At 42.4% G+C, this 9,577-nt stretch overlaps 1 protein-coding gene across 6 annotated transcripts in view; it reads left to right on the top strand.

The window, feature by feature from the left end:
• The first annotated feature begins 23 nt into the window (after positions 1-23).
• tp53bp2a (tumor protein p53 binding protein, 2a) overlaps positions 24-9,577 on the top strand; it is a 28,318-nt gene continuing 18,764 nt past the window's right edge. For 5 of the 6 annotated variants that reach the window (XM_076742958.1, XM_076742959.1, XM_076742956.1 and 2 more), the window contains exons 1-2: positions 24-141; positions 444-599. In XM_076742958.1, coding sequence (XP_076599073.1) covers positions 573-599 — 27 coding nt within the window. In that variant the 5' untranslated portion in view covers positions 24-141; positions 444-572. The other variant, XM_076742954.1, reaches the window with a different exon arrangement.

The following is a 9,577-nucleotide window of genomic DNA, read 5'->3' as shown; positions in this document are numbered from 1 at the left end:
TTGTGTTTCGGAAGGAGGCGGAGCTTGAATTCCAAAGTGGACTGAGTTTCCTCCCGATACGTCACTCTGGGATAGGCTGCGAGCTACCGAGCAACGCTGTCAGTCAACGGGATTTCGGGCTGGTTACCTACACGTCCTGGGGTGAGCAAAAACTAAGAAAATATCAAGTAATTCCCGCGTATATTTATAATTTGCTTTATGTGTAATGATCTCGTAAAACGTGACTGCTTTTAGTAACGTTAGTACCTCGCGCTCGAAACGAGCCGTTTGAAAGTTGTCGGCGATGCTCACAAAACTACAACGGAAACTTTTGTCGTGAAGGCCTTGTTATTTTCTGCAACAGGTCCGCGACACGGAATACAATTAACATACACTGGTGTGTCTTATCTTTGGAAAACGTGGTTGAATTTGTGAAGTAACGACGTGCTGTGTTTTTATTGCAGAACGGGACCCCCGAGCAGGAGAAAGTAGCCTTGCCCATCGCGGGTTTAGGCTCGAGGATTAAAGTGATCGCCAGTCCCACAGCTTCGTCGAAACTGCCAGTGGGGATTCATGCTGTGTTGGTTAGCTAAATGCGGTACGAAGCTAAAATGATGCCGGTGAGTTCATGTTTTATTCACTCAGCTACAAGTTTTAACCTTGTCTCTTGCGTAATATTTATGTTTTCGACATTATATCACCGCACCGACCCCTGCAATGTTACCACTGTGTGATACCTGGACATTTAAATTGACGTGGCAAGTTGATGCGGTTGCGTCTTTGTGCCAGGACTACGGCAGCACAGCCTTCTGTTATGGAGCTTATGATCTCTGACAGCTGTGTGTGTGCGTGTGTGTGATCGGTGCATGTGGTTATAAGTTAGGTCGTTTATGTGCTTTCTGAGATATTACTCTGCGCATACGAAGCTCTCTTAGATGTAACCCAGACAAAGTCCCCTGCGTCAAAATGCCTTGTTATATCTCATTATCCTGTTTTGGCACCGTTGACATTTACCCAACAAAAATAGTCATTAGCTGTAGATGCAGGTAATAATTCATGCTACTCAGCCACACGCTTTTTCAGTATATACACATCCATCCTGCTCAGAACACGCAGCAAGCAGAGGGCACCTGCCAAGTCTGGTTGGCACCATGCTCAACTCAGCTCTGGACATCTGCCATGTCGTCATCATCATCATCATCATCACTATCATCACCACCATCATCAGAAGTCCATAGCCTCTGCTGCAGCACCTCCTTGATGTGTGCAGAGAGGGCAGCGGGGCAGTAGTCTGCATGCATGAGCTCACTATGGAGAATTAACGATCCCAACAAATTGAAATAGAGAGGTTTTTTGATAATGCAGTTTTACTTCTGTCTCTGAAAGGAGCAAAGTTCCAGAAAGTGATGGCTGGAGTTGTGACTCACTCGTAAGCTTGTAACCCAGCTAAATTTACCTGAGAATGTCATGGCAAAGACAACCATCTTCATGATTAATCTGTCTGTAATTTTTATTTTTTTGAGTAATCACCAATTCAATAGAATGCCATAAAACTGCGAAAAGTCTCTGAAAGCAATCTCCCAGAGCCCAGGGTCTTGTGTTCACATGGTTAGTTTCATAAGACCCACAGAGATAATTCACTTTACAATAAAACAGAGAAATCCAGCAAATGCTCACATATTAGAAGCTGGAACCAGAGATTGTGTGGTGTTTTGGCTTGGTGATTGACTGAAATGATTAATCTGTTATCAGAATAATCGCTTAATAAACCAATTGTTTACAAAGTATTTCCTTTTCAGCCCCAGTTGTCAGGATGTTAAGCTTAAAGGGGAAAGGACAGTCACTGTCAGATTGTGAACACTGTAATATTCAGTGTTTTTGCCTCAGCTTCTCTTGTCAGTTCTAATGTGTTGAACAAATACCTCAAGTCACATGAAGAAGAACACACTGTTAGCCTACACTTTGTCTACACTGATGCTAACTCGTGAAAAATCCAGTGTAATCCTCTGTTGCAATACACTGAGGTTCTGCTAATGTTAGCCTTCACCGCTCAGACCTGTGCTTCCAGTAAAACAGCTTGATCAGTGAATTAATCATCTTAGCTGTAGAGACAGAGTCCTATTTGGATGACTCCTGTCTGGAGCATGACCTCAGTCTGCTCCTCGCACATAGTCATTTATTATCACCAAGCTCCGTCCTTGTGGACACCAGTGTAAATTGTCAGCCTGACATGTTTTCATGTAAAATGTCTTTCTTTATAGACTACATGAGACCTTGGTAACAGCCCCCTTCATCCCAGTTCAGCCACTCAAGAATATATGGAGCTTTGTGTTTTGGTGTGTTTCAATGAGATACAGCTTCTGGCATTCGCCTGATAACACAAAATGGCCTCTATATAGCCACGTCTGATGAGAGGTATTGTCTTAGAAATTACACTCGTAGCCCATGACCCTGCTCGTACAGGCGAGGGGCGAGGGAGTAGTGAGAATGTAGTGTCGTAATTGCTGGCTGGAATTGTAAATAGGGGGGTCACTGTTTCGTGAACACAATGAGCTGTAGGGACTCTTTAACAGTGTGTTGTAGAGAGCACATTGTGTGTGTGCCTGTGCTGTGGCAGTGTGCTGATAAGGGATGCTTGCCCTTTATTGAACCATAGCACAGTTTCACAGATTTACCCCGATTTACTGTTATCGCTACTTAAACCAGTCATTGTTCTGCAGACGCATATTAATGCAACATTTGGCTTTGCATTCTCTGCAACCCATATTTCATTTTAGTGAACTTTTTGTCAAGATAAATTATTTTCAATAAACCACTCTGGCAATATAAAAGAACAAAAACCAAGCTATAAACAAAATATATTAACACGAGTCACTGCAAAGTTTCTGCATGATTTTGGATTTTAAATGTTGCAGGCACAAATCTCATCGCTTCCTCATTCCTCTCCCATGACACGCATTGCTTTGCTGTGTAGATTTTAAAATAGATAAACTTTTTGTGCCTGGCCTGCATTATTTAGTTTTGTTTTCTTTGACCACACGCATTTGTACCATGTCTCAGTCACACTGCAACAAATCTCACTGTTGCCAGACTTTGTGGTGGTGTTATGATGGTGGGAAAATGAGGTGATGCTCTGGGAAGCCTGGTTTTGCTGTGTGTGTCAACAGAAACCCGAGTAGGCTTTCTCTTTGGCCATGGCAGCTTTGTGTTTTTACTCTGTGGGAGAGTAGATGGTGGTTACGTAAGCAGATGGTCACAGCAGTGATAGGCAAGGACATTCAAGGGTAATGTTTTGACTTTTCTGTGAAGAAGAGTTATGTGAATGGCTGTATTATATGAAAAGAGTGATGTAAAAAAAATACACTTTGCTTGTAGTCAGCTAAGCTGGTTATCTCTGTTATGTATTCATAGCTCAAGTACTTTAACATTTCGTACACAAGGCTGATTTAATCACCCAAGGGTAGAGCAAAGAATATTTGTTTAGACTACTGATAATTGTTTAAATAAGCTAATAAGTGTTTTGAGTGCATAGTGTTAGACTATGCATCTCACTATTGCCACAATACCAGCATCCCATTAACCTTGTTTCTGGGAGGAAGCACACCAGTGTCACCTGAGCAGGTATTGGCGTTACCTGCCTTGGAATATTAAGTGACTCTGTGAGGAATCCAGGTGAAAAGTGGAATTACACATTAAAGTGTTAGAACTCCAGAAAGACCCCCTTTTCAAGCAGGGGGGTGCTTTGTGACAGCATTGTGCAAGGTTGAAACACTAGTCTAGCCATGAGGAACAGGGAGGCCATGGTTCAGAAGTGTACCCAGGGTGGTCTGGGAATCAGCCTTTATTTAGTCCCAGGAACTGAGATATAGCAGGAACTGAACTGAGGAACTAAGTCAGGAAAAGTTCCTTTCATACCGTCCTGTTGGCCCTTTCACTGAAGAGCAATGAAGATAAGGTAAATTAAACAGCTACCAGGAAGCAGGAATCAGAATGTGTTGCATGTGACGAGATAACAACACAGCTGTTACAGTGTTGTTTTTAATTTACTGCGGTGCGACACTGACATTTGAATGGATGTTCTTTTGCTGTATAGTTGTTTAAATGTCAAACATTTACTGACAGTGAAGCATTTGTAGTCCAAATATTGATGCTACAGAGGACCAGTACCTGATATCCTGTGAGTAATACTCACTTCTGTGAGGGCAGAAACTATTGCCCTGGAGCTTAACTTAGACCCTGGTTCCTCTGGCCAAAAATTGGACAATATTCGTGACTCCCAAAAAGGTTTTCGGGAAAAAGCATTTTGTACTCTGCCTCCCTCAATCACCCACCCTCCTGCTTCCTCAAGCTCTCTTTTGCATATGACAGATTAAACACCACAAAGACATCATTCAGTGTGCAGTATTTTTTGAGAATGCCAGTGAGACCAAGTGCATCTGCCACATTTTGAATCACGACCTCTTGGCATTTAGTTTGAGATAATTATTGATAAAAGGTAGTTTTGCGTTCAGTAAATTCCCATAAGGGGTTTTCATGCACATGAACTGTGAATGCCTCCCTTTTCAGTTTATTTATTTATGTAGCACTTTTACATCATTGAAGTCACTGTATATTATATGTATTAACTTCCAGTTTGTCGTGGCCTTGTTACTCTGAATGCCTTTAACTGTCAAGAGGGCTCGGAAAAAAGACACATCCTCTCCGTTCTGCTTCATTTTGACTCCCATTTCCGTTATCTCCCAGATGAACACAAAGTAGGAACTGTCTCATCACGTAGACCAGGAAAGGAAGAGCACTGTGAGAGTGCAGATTATAAAGTGATAGGCTAAGTACTGCAGTGCAGACCGAGGGAACAGGTTATCCTGATCGAAGAGTCACAGCTTGCTGCAGCTTCAGTGTGTTGTAAAAGCTGCTTGTTTTTTTTTTTTATTCTAGACGTTGCAGCTGAATGAGGCGTCTGTGTGTTCTGATTCCCTCTGCGTTCTCCTGTTTGTTCCCCCTGACCTTTTCTCCCTCGCCTCCTCATTCCCCTAATACGACATAAAGAAAGCGAGAGAGAGTGAAAGAGAGACAAAGAGGAATAATGCATAAAGCCATTAGGGAGTTTTCTGCTGCCTCGCCTTTTTGAAGGACCGCTATACTGGAACTGTGTCAAATTCGTGAAGCCATGGCAGGGAGAACCGAGATGCACACACAGGAAGATGATGCTGCAGTGTCTTACAAACTTGCTGTAATCAGATTCAGAGGTGACTCCCTCAAGAAGACCTGGTCGACTCATTTGCTTACCGCAGCAATATCTGTAATTGAAAGTGGGTGAGACCCCTCAGGCAGGGTCAAAGATATTCTCGCTGTTATCTTCTGCTGCTGTCACCCTGCCTCACTCTGTCCATTTTCCCAGTTGTCCCATTTCTGCCCTAGGAATTATATCAGATGTTGTATGTGCAGTAGCCAATCCCAGTCTATTATATCAAGCCTGTCTGACACTGATCTGACTACATCCATGCCCCTCCAAGGCAGGGATATAGTCAGATCTTGCTTTGCTATGTGGAGATGTGTAACATTGTACTAACTTAACTGTGTTTTGCCCAGTATTCACTTCAACACTCAGGTACTGTGCTCTTTTATTTTCCCGAGCACGCTGTTGGCTTCCCAAATTGGTGTTAACGTGAAATTGTTGTTCCCTTGTGAATCCTCCACAGCTACCTACTAAAAAATTAACATAATTCATTAATATTTATGCTTTTAATATTCACTCTCCTATCAGCAGGAGTTTGTAATCAGGTCTACTTCGAACCATGGTGGCACTATAATATGCTTGGCTTTACAGGCTGTCTGACGATGACTATCTGAAAATATATTTTATGGTCCTTACTACAGAGAGAAGCAACCTTCCTTTTTTTCTCACCTTACACTCTAGAGTGAAATATGGAGGGCCAACTTTTTTGGGTTTTCTTCCCCCATTTTCACCTTTATTGGACAGTGACAAATGCAGACAGGGCGAGAAGGGAGGGGGTAAGACATACAAGCAGACGTTGCCGGCTGGACTTGAACCGGCAGTGTTAATAACATAACTGATTTGAATATTAATTTATTAATACCCATGTTGATATAAAAACCTGGCTTGTAGGAAAAATAGACAAGTTGGCAAATTTAATCTTCAAAAACAGAAACATTTTGGACCAAAACAAAGGTTTTGTAATTGTAAGAACTGATCTGAGTAGAAGCTACTTGCTGATTTTTACAGGGAACATCAGCAAATATATCTAATTGGATATTTTTAAAACACAGAGCTTAGATAATGAATTATCTCTGATGTTGCTGTGGGTGTTTTTAGTAGTATTGATGTGAATTCCCAGTGACAGCACAGGCTTTTATTTGCTGGTTATCCTGATATTGCAGAGTAATTCAATTACCGTACAATCCCTTGTGATTTGTCTCTTCCTGGAGATGGGAAACTGCAGTGGCACACAGTTTTGATCACTCTTAACTCGATATGCGACCAATTGCATTTGGACAATGATCTTGAGAGATTAATGCAGTAGAATTGACCCTCACAAGGAGAGAGTGGATTGTCAAGGCGGAACACAGGGATTAATATGCTACCAGGCCTGTTTGAAGTAACATCGTCAAAGGATCATTTAACTTAACAATTTAACAATTTCCTGCCAACTGCTGTGATTTTGCTCTACTGTGTTGCTGTAGAGCACGTTTGCTGTCTGAAGAATCAGTGGGAGTGCCCCACACACACACACACACACCATCACAGCATTCCTTCCTGTAATTGGCTACGGGTACAGTGTTGATCTTCAAACTCAAGTCATCTCAGAGTCCTCGGTATAAACAACTGGAGAGGCTTGAAAAGCCTGTTTCCCCTCAGGCCTGCAATCAGTGGCATCTGCTTCAGGACCCCTCTGGCTTTAATGGTAGGAGGGATCCAGATTACACAGTAAATGGCCAAATCTGCATCTTATTGGCTGGAGGTTTTATAGCTGATATCTTCAGTATACAGTATATCTCAGAATAGCACCACACCTCCCTACAGGGACTGCAGCTTTATTCAGTTTCGTACAGAACATAATCACTGACAAAGCCTGTTTCCATGCAGTATCTCACAATAAGTGTAATAGTATGTTTTTATTTTTTTCACGTCTCTCTTTCTCAACCTCTTGGCCTATTTAAACAGGGCAGGTCATGTACATGCTGCCAGCTGCAGTCACTCTCTTCCTCTTGGATGCGTTCTTATTACAGTGTCTTTTGTCTGAGGGTTTGATGTTGCAGCCTTTCATCTCTGAGAGATGCACCCACTCCTGTCTGTGTTATTGTGTCTGGAGCAGATGTTCTTGAGCATGTGCCACTGATGCTCAAGACTGTGTCGTTTTTTTGTTCTGTCCAAGTCACTAGAGTACCTAATTTTAAGGATTTCAACACCTTAAACCAGGTACTGAACAATGAAATGTGCTTATTAGAATGAACACCTGCCTTCTCTTCTGCCTTGGTTACCCAGAAGGATACTCTCCCTTAACTTCAGGAGTAGTGGCTGTGGCCTAGCTGCAGGCTATTGAATTTAAGCTTACTATTGTAGTACTGAGCCAGTAGTCTGTTGAAAGGCTATATTTTTATATAGCGGATTAACTTAATCCCTTAGATATAGCCCCAATGACCTAGCCTTATAGCTGCTCTGCTTTCAGAATATCTACAGTGCAGGCTGCAGAGTCAACGGCCACATTTCTTTGCACTGACTCAAATTGCCAGATTGCAATTCAGAGCTGTCACACCACTTCCAAACCCTCGGAGACAGCTTTTACTTAGCTGATGCTGTGATGGAATTAGAAATCTATTGCTATAATGGGGAACCACAGCAGCAAAAGCCGCTCGTCCCCTTCTCCTTCCCCCAGGCCATCTCTTCGCCCTGTCTCAGGTAGTTGCTTCCATCATCTACTCTGATAGACAGAAGGCCAAATGTAACGCATTTTTATCAAATGTTGTTGTCATATACAATAGAAATTTGTATTGCTCACCTCCCTTTGTGTAAAGCTACCTGTGGTGATGCTTTTTGGGAAGCTGTTGTGCTACTGTTTTGTCTATTTTGAGATAGGCCTATCGGGCTGTTATTGAGCTGTTTTGTTTTAATTGCTGTTGTATCTATGAATATGTGATGAACTCTCAGGTTGTCTGGCTGAGTCAAAAAGAGGGCAAGGAAACACTTCTCAGCTGTCTGTGTAGGTAGACCCCTTAAGGCAGTCTTTTTCCCCCTTAATCAAGTTTGCTCTACAGTAAGGCTGGGTATAGTGGAGTGAACCAAGTGTTATGATCACTAAAAAATAAATAAATAAACTTTTTTCTGACATGGGCATACCATATATAACAATATCTGTTTTTGCATGAAAAATTACTTCTGTAGTAATTTACTTTCTGCACATTGTCTTCTAACAATAAAAGGCCAAACTAACATTTTCAGACATTCTCCTGCTGTGTTAATTCTGTGTATCATGACAGACGGTGTTCCCAAACCAATATGAATATGCACAGATGCATCAGTCGGATTAGTTTAATTAATTATGTGCACATATAGCACATTTGTGCAATATCTTGGCCCGTAAGAAATGACCCCGTGCATTAGATGTAGTGCAGATGTAATGGACGTAGTTTGTAGTAGATGAAGGTCAGCAGCAAAGTGCTAACTCATCTAGATCAGGGCTAGGACTGGACAGTAGTGGCCCTGGATCATTAACTTTAGTGCTGAGGAGAATTGGCTATCAGTGTAGGTATTACAATTCCACCCCACGCCACCCCCTCCCCTCAGTGTTTCTGTCTTCTCACTCTCTTTCAGTCCTGCTCTCTACCAACCCCTCACCCCACACCCTCGTTCTGTTGTCTCTCTTTCACTCTCCAAATATTAACAGGGTCATTTGAATGTCCTGCATTGCTGGGAAGTTGTGATGATGTCAGCTGCTCTGCGCTGATCTCTGAATGGCTTTTTCGCTCAAGACAGGCTGCATGAAATTGATACCAGTTCAGGTGTTATTTTAGACACAGGCTCTGACAGTGGCATTTCTTATACCAACTGCTTCCAGTTTAGTTCTCAACTGCATACCACAAACTGTTAATGTACTCCAGTTTGCTCACAGGAAAGGAAAAGTCTTGGTTTTTGGCTTTGTTCTCCAGGGTGGTCTTCCACCACTGAGCTATTAGGCAGTCTGTGACCAGTGACGGACACAGGGGTAATGTCTGTTTACAGCTTTCTGTACTGTAGATTACTGACAAGGATGACTCATGGCTGAGTCACTCCATTGATGGGGATCTTTCATTTACATCCCTATGAAACAAACCAGTTGAATCAGGTCCTCTGACTCAGACCACTACCCCTAGCTTCTACCTTCACCTCATCACATTGAAAAAACAAACCTTCTCTGGTTGTGTGTGTTGCTAAGGGAATTTTAAGAGGAATCGTGTCACCTTCCCACTCACTCAGCAAGCTTAATTTGAAGAAGAAAGGGGGAATAAAGCCACTTCTCTTAAGGCTGTTGTCCTTTTGCTCGGTGTACCCCACAGTTCAAAAGCAACCCAGATACTTTTGTTTCTGCACCACGGCTGCAGC

This window comes from Chaetodon auriga, chromosome 11, assembly GCF_051107435.1.
Source record: "Chaetodon auriga isolate fChaAug3 chromosome 11, fChaAug3.hap1, whole genome shotgun sequence".
Lineage (NCBI taxonomy): Eukaryota > Metazoa > Chordata > Actinopteri > Chaetodontiformes > Chaetodontidae > Chaetodon > Chaetodon auriga.
The sequence above is the reverse complement of the archived record's forward strand: the minus strand, read 5'-3'. Positions and strand labels throughout refer to the sequence as shown.